The following is a 15,036-nucleotide window of genomic DNA, read 5'->3' on the forward strand; positions in this document are numbered from 1 at the left end:
TTTCCCTGAATCCATGTTTCTGCCTAGTCTCCTCGGCCTCCTCCATTCTTGGCTTCCTGGCCCAACGCTAAATAAGGAGATACTCAGATTCCACTGGCAAATATATGCGATTAGCTGCCAGACTAAAATCTAAGTGAGATATTTACATACTGAGCTGGGAAATTCTACCATAATTTTAGGTACATAAACCCAAAAAAGAGGAGAGGTACAAGAAGGAAAGATGAAAGAAAAGTAAAATTGTACAAACTGCCGCAGCTCGAATTCAACAACTAAAGTGCCAAACTTGCCGTCAGTAACAGCACACAGCAAATACACAGTGCCTGCTCCAGACCAAACGCCCAAACGACATTTAGCCAGGTGGGCTGAAGCTGGGGCTACTAGTGGTATCTTACAATCTCTTTAAAAAATTAACGTAAATTCTGATCCTTTCATTTATAAAGATAAAAGTATGATGCTCAAGTCTTTTCTTGCTGAAGAGGTTATCAGAAGGGGATCATAGAAGTTATCATGCAAAGCAGGACACTTGAAAGGTGGGAGTTGTTAATAATCATGCTGGAACAACAGGTAAAAACCATGATTGCACACAGCACATTGAAGTGTATGGTCATCCTAGTTCTATCAGGGAGTCTCCTGTAGAGCAGGTAAAATTAGCAGAATAGACATATTCTTAGAGTCAGGTGAGAAGTCTGAAAGAGAAGGCTAAAGAAACAGAATGGAAGAACGGAAGAAAGGAAAAATGTGGAAAAGAGTGTCAACAGTCAACAGGGAAAAAATGAGAGGTCTATTCTAGAAGATGAAGAACATCTCTAGAAAACAGAGTTCCATAGTCTATCTCTAGCTGTGGACATAATGAGGTTGTCATCATTAAACTCTCTGGTGCCTCCACTCTTGCGTGCAAAGGCAGGTGTAGTGGGTCATGAGAGACAACGTGGAATGTGTGGGGCCTGGGACTGCAGTAAGGGCATGCTCGTGGCCCTGTGAGAGGAGGTGTGGGGCTCCTGCTGCCAAGGGTTTAGGGGCAGGTCTGTTATGGTCCTCAAGGACACAGCAAGCTCTCAAGGCACAGAGCCCGCTCCTAGAATCTTCAGACAAGCTGGGAGCCACCTGTGTGCAGGGGAGGGGCAGCAGCTGCAGACGCTGGAGTCTACACAAATATAAATGGGAACACGCCAGCATTAGTTCCATGTTAATCCCAGCCTTTCAGAATCACAAACCACAGCAAAGCATGTTCTAAGTAGATTCTGTCCTCCTTTTTCTGTAACCTCTTTAGCGCTCTGGGGTAAGTGAGGCCAAATTTTCAGGTTCTTTGGGGGCTGTAAGAGCTCATCTCAGTTCTGAAGTGGCTGGCACGAAGTACCTAGTTAGTAGAAATCTGATGACAGTAGGAATTTGATGACTTAGAAAATCCCTAATGTAGTAAATCTGTCAGCAATTAGTTGAAAGAATACTCTAATCATATTTGGTAGCACATAAAAACGTAAATGAGCAAATTCAAATTGGTGCTATCAGTAATAATCTCTAGTTTCTAAAAATAACTTGGGAGCAGACCAAGCAAACATTAGCTGTCTTTTAATGAAACTGCCTCAGGAAGTGGACCTAAACTTTTGGCAAAGCACTCAAGCTTCCTGGAATGACCTTAAAATCCCTTATTTGTTCTCCCTGCTTTTCAGGAAAAATTCTTAAATTTTCACATGACATGAGCAACAGAGTGGGGTATTTTTATAATATAAAAAGTCACAAGATCTGAAAGTTAAATTCCACTATAGAGCTACACCATCTTCCTTTGTGTGCCGAACAGATACAAACGTCAAGAGACAGAGTGTATTAAACAAAAACAACAAGTGCTCGTCCCCCAGCAGTACAGGGACCTGTAGTCACTTCCGGGGTGTCCACTTCTCTCAGTTAATGCATGCACAATCTTCAACAAATCAGCTACATGATATATTAGGATGTTAACCAAAAACATCCAAATTCTGTTGCTTAGTAACTGCTGTCAAAAGATCCAATTTCCAGCTCTGCTCTTTGTATGGACTAAACCATGAAAAGAGGAGGATTAGGCACCATGATTCTGTTCTGTGCAGACTACAATTTGCAGTGGGATTTACAGGAGGATATTCAAAGAAGATTATTTCTTTCTTGCAAAGCTAGTGGAAAAGAAAATTTCTTCCATTAATTTTCAGTCCTTTTAAAAACAAGACTATATTATGCTATTAATGGGTATAGTTTTATAAATCACTAATTTTCTACTTAATTTTGTTCAAACAATGTAGTCACATCAGATTGTTCTATTTCAACTCTGTACTGATTGTATACTCGGAAAGCACCAACATTAGGTAATTAGTTAAAATCAAATTCTACTGCTTTGTTCTTTTGTTGATTTAATGCCATTAATAGAACTAGTAAAATAGGGTTTTTTTTTAAAGTACAGATGCAAAAATGGATAAAGGAATTAAAATTTTTAAACAGAATAAAGTTGGGGAAACAAAAATAAAATGGGGGAGAAGAGAAAATCTGTGAACACTTCAAATATCTTAATGGAACACACAGTATCCCCCCCAGAATGTAAGGATAATACTTCATACAGACTTTGCTAGTATTGAGGAGTTTATCTATGGAGAAAGGATTTATTAAGCAGATTAAGAGACGTATAAGGTGAATTTTAAATTAATTGAGAATAAACTACTTTCATATATTTTAGCACCATCTGTATGTGAATAAGAATACCTTAGTTGCAATTAAATCTTAGATACTCATTAAAGCAAGCCTAATGGCCCTCTCTACTAACAAAAACTCATCTCTTGGTTTAAGTAATAAAATGGTATATAAAGATATTCTATGACTTAAGTATTCAGACCACCTCTCTCCAAGAAAAATTAATGTGTTATAATATTTCTGAGTTTCACAAACTATTGCCATTGCAAAATATTTTGAAAAATCTTTAAAACTGAGCATCTAGTCATTAAAATGTAGGTGAATGAATGATTTTAATGCCAATCTTTTACCTATCAAATTTGCAAAATATATATATATATATATATTTTAACATCTTTATTGGAGTATAATTGTTTTACAATATTATGTTAGTTTCTGCAAAAAATATTTTAACAACATCAAGTTCGGGCAAGAGCCCAAGGAAACTGACATTCTTATATGATGGGGCTGCAAGTGTAAATTAGCACAACTTTCTTAAGAGGTGGGCTTTATAAACATTAGTATTTTTACATAAGTTTTAATAGCAATACTTATAAAAATTTGAAAACCATTAACATTTTTACCTTAGCAATCTCAATTCTGAGAATTTATCCTAAAGAAATAACCAGAAATGTATGTGCAATAATAATGATAAGTAAAAACAACCACTATACTTTACTGTGCACATATTATATTCCAAGGCACTATGTGATACCGTACATAAATCACCATCTCATTTAATTCTCATAACAACCCAATGAGGCAGCTATTAATATTATCTTCATTTGGTAGATGAGAAAACAGAGGCTTATATGTTAAGTGACTATAAGAGCTGGTAGGAACAGTAGAGCTGGGATTCAAATTCAGATCTATTTGAAACCTAAGTCCAAATTCTCAGCCAGTAAATCAGGATGCTCCTCTCAGAAAAATGTAATAAGAAAATGGGGGCAGTGATTGGGAGTTCTACAGAATATTGTTTATAATTGTGAAAAAACCTGGAAACAACATAAATGTTCAACAAAAAAGCAATGTTTAAATGGATATTATACAGCTATTAATTTAACATAATATTGAGATACATTTAATGACAATGAAAAAACTTCATATTAAGTGAAAGAACCAGGTTTAAAACAGTATGTCCAATGTGATCCCCAATATATGTGTGTGTGTATGTGCATCTGAGTAGAGAAGAAAATAGAATGACAAATATGGACTTATTTTCTTCTGTATCCTTTTCTGCATTTTCTAAATTATTTTTGAAATTGGGAAAAGCTACATTTTGGGGGTGGGAGGGAAGCACTTAAAAGGAAAGAAATGTCTTCTCCCTAATGATAAAGAATTATAAATTATTTGTGCTTTGAAAAAAAAAATCTTCTTTCCATCTTCACACTAAAAAAAAAGAAGGGAAGAGAACAATGGTGGGAGGGAGACTAGAACTACTAAAGAATGGCATTAATATTTCATTTTCAAAAGCAAACTGGAAGACTTAGCACCTTTAGATGGGTTTGAACCCTCAGGCTTTTGTCAATCTATCATTAGGCAACAATGTGAAAACTATTTGCAGGGAAAGATTTTGCAGTATTTCTAAGACACCTATGCTTCATTCTTTTCTCTGTTCTGTTCTTTAGTCACAAGGAATAATATTTTTCCCCAAGGAAAACCCAAAAAGTCTTAATATGAATTTATTATACTGTTGAAGCAGAAATGATTTTTGTAACTTTAAGGGTACAAGGATGATCCAGACAGTGAATCATGAATCCAAACCATTTCAAGTAAGCTTGTATAGACACTTATTTTTATACACCTTAGCCTTCTACTCATCTGAAACCCTACCTTGAAAGGCTTCAACAATTTAAAGATTAAATCATAAGTTATTAAGACATTAATTTAACCATTTAAGCCTCTAAAATCAGCACATATTACCTTCCCCCTCAAGTCAATTTGCAAGAGATTGAAATAATAAAAATGATAACATCTCACACTTGCAAAGCAGCTTTGATGTGCAGAAGCCTAAAATACTTCAAAAAAAAATTTTATAGAAAAAACCAGGACCATCCACCCACATCTCAGAGTACATGTGAGGTAGAAGCTGGCAGCTGGTGGAAAGCAGTGGAGTAATTTACCATATGCACAGAAGACGACTACTTTGAACAAGTATAAGGAATAGATGGAGTTAGGAAAATAGAATCAGCTGTTCAATTAAATGCTAAGTTCAATGGCCACCAATTCCAAGGGCTATTTAAATTTTCAACAAAAGTGGTTTAAAGGTTCCCTTTAAAGGGAAAAAGACCAAAAAATAAAGAAAAGCAACCCCTACCTACATTAGGGAGGTTACTGGTCCTAGTGATTCTGTCCAGATTTTCCTGGGAAGGATAGATACTACGGGTCTCACCTCAGACACAGAATAAACAGACTATGATATTTAAGTTCTTGTATCTGGCAACATTTCCCTCGCTTTCACACTCAACTTCAAAGACCTTACGCAGAATATTTACCTTGATGTTTTGGTGTGGAATCCTGTTCCAAGCTCCGCCTCCTCTATCCATTTCAAGCAATCTACACAAATGATTTTCTGCTACCTGCACAAACATGAGACTAACTTCTCAAACATATTTTTTTGGAGTCTGCTTTTGAAAGAATGTATTTTCCTCTTCAATCTCTTCCCTAAAGAAAAACTAAGGTAATTCTATTCTACATCTTTATAAAGTGAGGGTCTAAGAACAAGGTAAAAGAACATCTGAGCTGTCTTTACTAGGCAGCAAGCCCATTCTCAAGATTCTTTCCCCTCATTCTGATTTTCTCACATCTCTTTAACTTACAGTAAGTTCTTATTTATAAAAGATCAAGCATGAAAAAAAGGATTTAAGTAAAATAAATACTTCAACTAAATATATAAAAAATAATCTTTCTTCACTGCCTGGGAGTATGCAAAATCAGAATATCAATGGAAATCAAGTGAGGTGAAACAGCCATTAAGAGTGTTCAGCATTGATTTTTGTTGTTTTTCTTTTCTGTTTTTAATGAGCAACCACCTACTATCCTAAATGCCTTACATGGTACTTGCTTGAATGTAAGAGCGATGAACCAGACGATCTTAGAGTTCTTTCAGTGCTAGGATTCTATTCTATGTTGTTCTAACTTTCACCAGTGGTTCAAAGCAGCTGTATTAAGAAGGTGACAAGTGGCACTTGGAGAAAGGCAAAAAGACAAGGACCGCACTAAGCCTGCCAAGCAGACTGATTACTAATATAATCTAATATACCACCATCTTTCTGTAGGGGTTTTGAGAATACCTTTCCAATGATACACCTCTGTTCTTTCCCAAACTATACAGTCAATTTAATTGACCCTAGTCTGATTTTATACATTGATGAAAGAACTTAAAAAATCCTAAATGAATTTGCTCCACTCTACTCAAACACTCTTAACTGTGATCTTTCAATCAAGTCAATACAAACTTAAGAAATGAAAATTAATCATAATATACACTAAACAAAGCATAATTTGGAAGATAAGGATACTCTAATAAAAATGCATTACAAAGTTAAATACTATGTCTAAAACAGTTGCTGTTTCCCACCAAATTCTGCTGATAATTTAATTCTACTTGAGAAGAACATAACTGCCATGGCATATATATATACACACACAAGGATAGATATATATGTACATGTGTACGTACACACGAACACGCGCGTGTACACACATCTAAGCGATAAGAAATTAAAATGAAAGTAAAAATCCTGATACCTTCTTCATGGCCTGACACTTGGCTGTCTCAGAAAAGCCAATCATCTTATCAGGAGAACAGATCTTGATGAAGGGGAAGTTGGACTCCTCTGCGATCTTTGCAGCCAAGGCAGTCTTCCCACTGTGAGGAGGACCTGCATAACAATACGAGCAAGTCAGGGGAAAAAAGCCAACCTAAGCAAAGAGGAATAAAACAAGTTTAAACTTTTATCCACAATGTACTGAGGCCTCCACTAGTTGCTCATTAACATTTCCTGATACAATTTCATGGCAGACATGTTTTCTCTTATTTATTAGCAACTAAATTTAATGAACTGATTAGCACTTCTCAAAAGTATGTTGAAATATATTCTTTCTTTCTTTCTCACATAACCTTAATCTTTCAAACTTCTGGCTAAATACACAAAATGCAAGCGTTTTGCTTCTTTAAAAAAAAAGAGAATACATTCAAATGCATATCAGTACCTATGTTATTAGTTCTATCAAATCATTTGTCTGACAAAAAAATACAATCTTCTTAGGAGGTAATATTAGGGGCAGGGAAAACTGCCTTATTAGAAGCAAACATGACTTAAAGAGCTAGGAAACTAAAGACTCAGGTCTTCTCATGAAGGCAACCAAAGCTACAAACTTACTTATATTTAGACATCTCCTCCTTCCCTTCTGTGTAATAAAAGATGTGCCCCTCTTCCAACCATAAACTGACCAATCATTCTTTCCCATCTTCTCAGGAACCTGACATTATTATTATTTTTAAAATTTTATTATTTATACAGCAGGTTCTTATTAGTTATCCATTTTATACATATTAGTGTATACATGTCAATCCCAATCTCCCAATTTATCACACACACACACCCCCCACCCCACCTTCCACCTTGGTGTCCATACATTTGTTCTCTACATCTGTAAGGAACCTGACATTATTGACTGTACCCTCTCCCCCGTATGTTCCACCCCTCCCTCTTCCCTGGAGCCTTACCAACGGCATTTAAACATGCTCTAGTCTACTGACAGTTTAATAAACACAAAAAAAACCTCTTTCTTGACTTCACTACTCTCAACACTACTCTGCCTTCTCCCTTCGATATGGAACCTCCCTAAATAATCATCTAGGCCAGCTGCCTTCACTCTTCACCTTCCATCCATCCTCAAACAAACGCTATGGCTTCCATTGCCATTACATGGGACAGGCTCCCATCAGGGTCACCAATGGCCTCCACATCACCAAATCCAACACTTTATCTGTTGGCCTCTCAGGAATATTTGATACAACTGATAACTCTCCTCTTTATTTCTTTTTCTTTTTTTTATAATTAATTTTTATTGGAGTATAGCTGCTTTACAATGTTGTGTTAGTTTCTACTGTACAGCAAAGTCAATCAGCTATACCTCTCTTCTTTCCTTAAATACTTTTCTTGGCTTCTATGACAGCACATTCTCTTTTTCCCCCCCTCTTACCTCTCTGGTTATTCTTACTCAACCTCCTTTGTCAACTCTTCCTGCTCTACTTAGTCCTTAAATGTTGACACTCCTCAGAGATTAGTCCTAGGCCCCCCATTTCTTCTCAACCTACACTTTCTGTAAGTGACTTCATCCACTCCCATGGATTCAACAACAGTCTACATACTGACAACTCATGAATGTATACTGCCAGCGAGACCTCTCTTCTAAGCACTAGACCCACATATCCAGGGGGCTACTCAACATTTCCCATTCAATTATCCTATAGGAACCATGAACTTAATGTGTCCAAAACTGAACTCATGATCTTTCTTTCTGAAATGTACTTCTCTACTAGCGTTCCCAGTCTTAGTAAACAATAGCATTTACCAGCCGTGAATACCAGAAACCTGGGGATCATGTTTGATCTCTCCTCATTTTCAATCTACTTACTATTTCTAAGCTTCAGCTTCCTCATCCACAAAATAGGGATAACAGCAGCATCTGCCCTCACAGGATTGAAGTGGGGTTTAAATGAGAAAGTATAAGTAAAGTGCTAGTAGACTGACTGGCAAATAGTTAAGAGTTCAAAGAATGTTAGCTTAATTATGCTTAATAATTAATTATCATAAAGTCTCTTTTATTCTCCCTCCTAGATATTTCTCAAAATGGTCTACATAACTCCATCCCTCCTACCACGACAGTGCTTCAAACCATAATCAGCTCTCATTAAAACCAATGCAACTGCTTCTCACCATTGGTCTTTCCCGTGTATTTTCGCCACTCTAATCCTCTCTCTATCACAAAGTAGTCATGATGTTCTGAAAATATAAATCTGATCATGTCACTTCACTGCTTAAAATCCTACAAGTGGCTCCCCACTGCCCCCTGGACAGAGTCTAAACAGAGTCTAACAGGGACTTCCCTGGTGGCGCAGTGGTTAAAAATCCGCCTGCCAATGCAGGGGACACGGGTTCAAGCCCTGGTCCGGGAAGATCCCACATGCCGCGGAGCAACTAAGCCTGTGCGCCACAACTGCTGAGCCCGCGTGCCACAACTACTGAAGGCTGTGCGCCACAGCTACCGAAGCCCACGTGCCTAGAGCCCATGCGCCACAGCAAGAGAAGCCATTACTATGAGAAGCCCGCACACCGCAGCAGAGAGTAGCCCCCGCTCACCTCAACTAGAGAAAGCCCGTGCGCAAAAACAAAGACCCAACACAGCTAAAAATAAATAAATAAATAAATTTTTAAAAAAATCGTTAACATGGTCTACAAGGCTTTGCATGAACTGGCTCCTGTCTACTTCTTCAGTCTCATGTCTCAGCCAACCTCCCTTTCTGTTTCAGTCTCCTTCCAGCCCAGGGCTTTTTCACACGCTGGTCCCTGTTTAGAACATCTTCCGCAGTTACTATGCCTGCCCAGCTTCTCCTCATCCTTTAGGTCTTGGCTTAATGTGTAGCCCTTTGGAAGGGGCTGGACTCCCCTGTCATGTGGACTCACTGAACTTTTCTGTTGTTCTACTAATTATAACTATAAAAAATAATTGGTAGAATGTCCTTCCTTTTTTGTCTACTTGGTAAAATCCTAACTGATCCTACAAAATCTAAATTGAACACTTTCTTTGACCACCCCTGGGCAAAATGACTTGCATTCACATACCCTTACACACATACATGGAAGTCAGGTATTTGTTTACATGGCTTTTTTCATGACCAGACTCAACTCTGTGAATGTCTTTGTGTCTCCAGCAACCAGTTCAATGCCTAAGACATAGTAAATACTCAGTGAATATTTTTTTAATTGAATTGAATATTATGTGGTATCATAGAGTCTATTAAGTAACAGAAATTTAGATACAATCTTATAAGAAAACTAGTTGCTATCATTCATTAGTAACATTCTAACCCAAGAAGATTTAAATTCGTGCACAATATTGGAACACAGAATGGGTTGCTATTTTCAAATCATGAACAGGTTTAGACCTGAAAATAATTCATTTTTCTGGAATGTGCTAAATGGTTTTGTAAAAGTGCTTCTTTTTCTTTTTTCAGCTTTTGATGCCATCACATCATTTTTTCTCACCTTCCAGAAGGACGCTAACCAATGGTGTGCGGTCACTGTTTTTAGTCTGTTGGACCAGCAGCTCCCCATCTTCTAGAACTCGAGTAACTGGATCACCCCATTTGATGATACCATTCATAATGTAACTTGCATAATCCTCTTGGTTTGTGCCAAATGCCTATGAAGGAAAAGGACAGTTTAAAGCATTTTCAGTGTCAGTATTAAAAATTAAGTATTTAAAGGTATAAAGGATGAGTAATAATTCCTACATGCTAGGGCTATAGCAATATCCCATATTAATATAAAAAGCCTGAAAAGAAAAAAAAAACTTTCAATTTCTCATTTAACTTTTTACCCAATTGGGGCAAAAACTGCTTCACGTGACTTAATGGAATAAAAAATATATTCTAGGCTCAGATTCTGTGAGGGCTCAAGCCCTTGCAATCCCTGAGAAAGGGTATGTTCCAATGTGCTTGTTTCTATAAGGAGTACATGGGTTGTGGCCTTCTGTCAAGAGCAAAGAGAAAGAGAGAATATGGATTTAGAAATTAGAAACAGTTGGCTCAGCACACAAAGATACTATCCTAACACTGACTGTAGGTGTCAGATATTAAAATGGAAATATGAAATGGTAATGAGGAGATCTTGTCCACATACGCTTGGTGGTAGGGGATATAAGTCGAATCGCACCAAAAGGTAAGTGTGTGTGTAAATGTAAGATTTAGAACGAGCTAGAAATGAGCAGAGGTAATGAAGATTGAAGGGTTAGGGAAAGGAAAGAAAAGCAATTGCTATATATAATCATTTCATTTGTACTATATATTGGGGCATAAATCACATCCCTTTTCATTTTCAACTTCTAATCTCAAATTGTAACTCCCATCAAACCAGCTACCAAAAGTAGTTAAAAACTTTAGTACTTATTTACTTAATTGAATAGCATTTCCACAAGGTTAACAGGAGAAGAAATGAGTAGGAAAATATAACCCAATGTAATATAAAGCTCATACAGCTTGACAATTTCTAATTTAAAAAAATTATCACAACCCTCAAGTCAAGTTTTCACTCCCCAATGTATGGAATAACTTTAACAGTTCTTTAGAACTTGGACCTCACAGAAAGTCATCCTTTGTAATACTGTTTATAAACAGTATAAACAGTGGTCTCATCACTCTATTACTTTGCCACCAAATCATTTTTCAGACCACTCTTTGGTCCTTGCATACACTAGTGCTTTGATTCCTGAGTACAGAGTAAAGTTCTTATTCCCTGATCTGAATATGGTAAATGCAGTGGCTGTGTAAAAAGTTATAAAGTAAGAGCCTAATAAATACTGGTTGGAAGGCTGTTGTAGGAAATATGTAGATTGGCTGGCTTTTGTCTAACAGAGTTGAGATACGTGAACCAGAAAACAGTGACCCTCCCAAGCTATATAATATGTATGAGTCATCCTTACTTATCCTGTCATTTCAGTTTTTGTTTTATCCCCCAGACCCTTGGAATAAATAAGAGTTACTGCTTACTTAACTAAGTTATCTTAGTTGCCCCTTTCTTTGTAGCCAAATCATCTGTCTTGAAAAAATTTTAAGATAGATCAGTTAGGCTGGGCTCTAATATTTTTGGTAACTATTACAAATAATAACAGCAAAAGATTAAACCATTTCCACTGTTGAGTAACTTTTGAAAAGTCAGTTAAAAGTCAGAATAGTCATAAAAAAGCAGACAGGGGGTTTCCCTGGTGGCATAGTGGTTAAGAATCCACCTGCCAATGCAGGGGACACGGGTTTGAGCCCTGGTCCGGGAAGATCCCACATGCCACAGAGCAACTAAGCCTGTGCGCCACAACTACTGAGTCTGCGCTCTAGAGCCTGTGCGCCGCAACTACTGAAGCCAGTGAGCCACAACTACTGAGCCCGTGAGCCACAACTACTGAGCCCGTGAGCCACAACTACTGAGCCCGTGAGCCACAACTACTGAAGCCCGCGTGCCTAGAGCCCGTGCTCCACAACAAGAGAAGTCACCACAATGAAAAGCCCGCACACCACAACAGAGAGTAGCCCCCGCTCGCCACGACTAGAGAAAGCCCACGCGCAGCAACAAAGACCCAACGCAGCCAAAAATAAATAAATAAATTAATTAATTAATTTAAAAAAAGCAGATAGGGCTAAAACAAGTTGATTTTTGTCTTTAAAGGAGATACTTGCAACAAATAATTATTGTCAAGGATATATAAAGAACTTATACAGATCAAATAAAACTAAACAATACAACAGAAAAATAGGCAAAACACATGAATGGCATCTCACAGAAGATACTCATATGGCCAATAAACATATGGAGAAATACTTCATAGGTAATCAGTGAAATGAAAATCAAGACAAAAACGTGATCCCATTTTACATCCAACTGAATGGCAAAAAGTAAGTCTGACAATACCAAGTGTTGTAGAGGATGTAGAGAACAGGATCTCTTTTACATTATTGGGGGAAGTGTTTATTGGTTCAACCACTGAAAAAAACCGCTTGACAGTCTTAGCTTGAAGTTGTACATTCATATACCCAGCAACCCAGCAATTTTATTCCTAAACATATATCTAGGAGAAACTCATTCAAGAATGCTTTAGCAGCAGTTGTTTGTAATAACAAAAAACTGGTAACGTTCCAACTGCCCATTGACAGGAAAACAGACAAATTGTGTTAGTCACACAATAGAATGCTATTCAGCAATGAAAATAAATGAGGCATAGCACAATCATATAGATGACTTGATAATAGAATATGTAATAAAATAGCAAGTCTCAAAAAATCAATACATACCATATTTTATTTTACACACTGAGACTAATGACAGTATGTCATGAATTAAAGATTAAGGTTAATCCAATTCTGTGCACCCAAGGTCCATTGAAGAAAGAAAAACAACATACACACCTTTTTAAGGTTCTACAATTTGTTTTTGTATTAATATAGGACTCCAAATAATGTTTACTCAAACATGAGTGGTTGTTTTATAGGAAAATGGGCTAATGACCTTATAATTCTAAAACTCCAACTATGACTATTGAGTTTTGAGTATATTTTAAGAAAATTGACACCTTTTTAAAAAAGGGCACTGAAAATGGTTAAAAGTTTTAGAAACTATAGCAGTTAGAGGCACTGGAGGTATTGAGCAAGAAAAAGGGATGCCTTGGAGGAGGGTGGGGAAAGGGAGAGAGAAAGGAGATGAGAATTAATTTTAAACATAATAACTAACATATGAAGGATGGATGAATTAGGATGAATTTAGGTTTCTGTAGCTTCAGATTATATAAGAACCAATGAGAAAACTATTTCTAGTTCAAAACAATTTAAGAACTAATAATTAGAAAGTCTCAAAATTGAATGGTCTGCCTTACAAGATGGTGAGCTCCCTATCATGAGAAATATTTCAGTAAGTCTTGGTTAATTACCCAGCCATCAGAGTTACTGAACAGATGTTTCTTATATTGGACAGTTCCAGTACTGAGATTTTATGATTCTTTAAAAACTACATGTGATATAACCTTCCAAAATATTGGGTAACATGGCACTTATTTTTCCCCTGAATTATTATTATTATTTTTGGCTTATACATCACTTGGTATTCATACTCACTGGTTTGATATCATTCTCCAAAGAAGCAAGGAAGTCTCCTCTTGTCACCTGCAGGCTCTCTGCTTTCTCCATGTCCACTTCCACTTTAGTACTGGCCTGATTAGAAATGAAAACAAAATGTTAAGGACTTCCAAGATTTAATGATATTTTCAGCCTAAGAATATAACACCTGAGGATATAAAAGGCATATTTCCACAGACAAAAAAAATCTCTCTCAAATTCACAAACACACACACACACACACACACACACACACACCTACATATACATATATTATGCCTTTTGCCTGAACAACTCCACTTCTAGGTGTTTATCCCATGAATATACTCACAAATGTGTACAAAGTTATATGTACCAAGATATCTACTAGAGTAATTTGTAATAGCTGAAGACTGGAAGCAAATTAAATGTCCATGAAGAGGGTACCAGTCAAGTAAATTATCACATGTCTTTACCAAAGGACACTGGATAGCGTTTTTTGTTTGTTTGTTTGTTTTTTTTCAAAATGAGGCACGAGGAGGAGAAACTATATAGAGGGGGTCTCTAGGAACAGTGGTTTTCATCCTCGGCTGCCTATCAGAATAATGCCTAGAGTCTTTAAAGATACACACACACACACACCTACATACTCATACAGATGCCCAGCCCCACCCTGCAGGATTTTGATTTAACAGGTCCAGCACAGGGTCCATGCATTTACATTTTTATAAAGTGCACAGGTGGTTCTGATGCTCAACCAGGTTTGTGAACCATTATTCTAGGAGACCAAGGACCTACAACTTTGATTTTTACTCATACTCTGTGCTTGAGAATCTATGTGCCAGCTCCAAATATTCTGCTTATTGCACCTGAAGCTACCACTTAGAACAGACATCTGGAGAAGCATCAAGGCCTTTATCAGCACTTGGAGCTGCCTGGACCTGATGAGTGATTGAGATACCAACACACTTTTTAATGTGACTGGGCTCACTCCCAATAGCACAAGGCAAGTGAGTATAATTTTTAAAATGGTACTATGGGCTTTAAAAAAACATATCTTCAAAAAAATCTGACTACAAAACCAAAGTATGTTAAGCAGTATCAACCTTCCAAAGGTTATTATAAAATATGAGTCATGTTCCTTTAGGAATGGACTGCTGAGACAAATAAAATGACAAACATTTTGTAAAACTCAGCCTTATGGGACAAAAAGAACTCTGTCAGAAAACTAGATCAAGATGGCAAACCGAACACTTTTGTCTCCCTTCCTGCCCCAAATCCCATGAAATGACAGAAAGTGAGAGAGAATGGTTAAAAAGCATGGAACATGTATCTGGAAGTTTTAACACTGATCTAAGAGGAGTCTCAGAAGGAAAGAAGAGAAAGAATGATAGAAAAAAACAATAAAAGGAGAAAAAAAATTTCTCCGGCTGAAGAAAGGTGTATCTTTGCAATTTAAAGGTTTCAATGAGTGATCA

General features: G+C 37.0%; 1 protein-coding gene across 1 annotated transcript in view; it reads right to left on the bottom strand.

The window, feature by feature from the left end:
• NSF (N-ethylmaleimide sensitive factor, vesicle fusing ATPase) overlaps nucleotides 1-15,036 on the bottom strand; it is a 113,471-nt gene that overhangs the window by 33,317 nt on the left and 65,118 nt on the right. Inside the window, 3 exon segments of the mRNA XM_007472111.1 lie at nucleotides 6,442-6,575; nucleotides 9,969-10,125; nucleotides 13,580-13,675. Of these exon segments, the coding sequence (XP_007472173.1) occupies nucleotides 6,442-6,575; nucleotides 9,969-10,125; nucleotides 13,580-13,675 (387 nt within the window).

The sequence above is a fragment of the Lipotes vexillifer genome, unplaced genomic scaffold, assembly GCF_000442215.2.
Source record: "Lipotes vexillifer unplaced genomic scaffold, Lipotes_vexillifer_v1.1 scaffold979, whole genome shotgun sequence".
Classification (NCBI taxonomy): domain Eukaryota; kingdom Metazoa; phylum Chordata; class Mammalia; order Artiodactyla; family Lipotidae; genus Lipotes; species Lipotes vexillifer.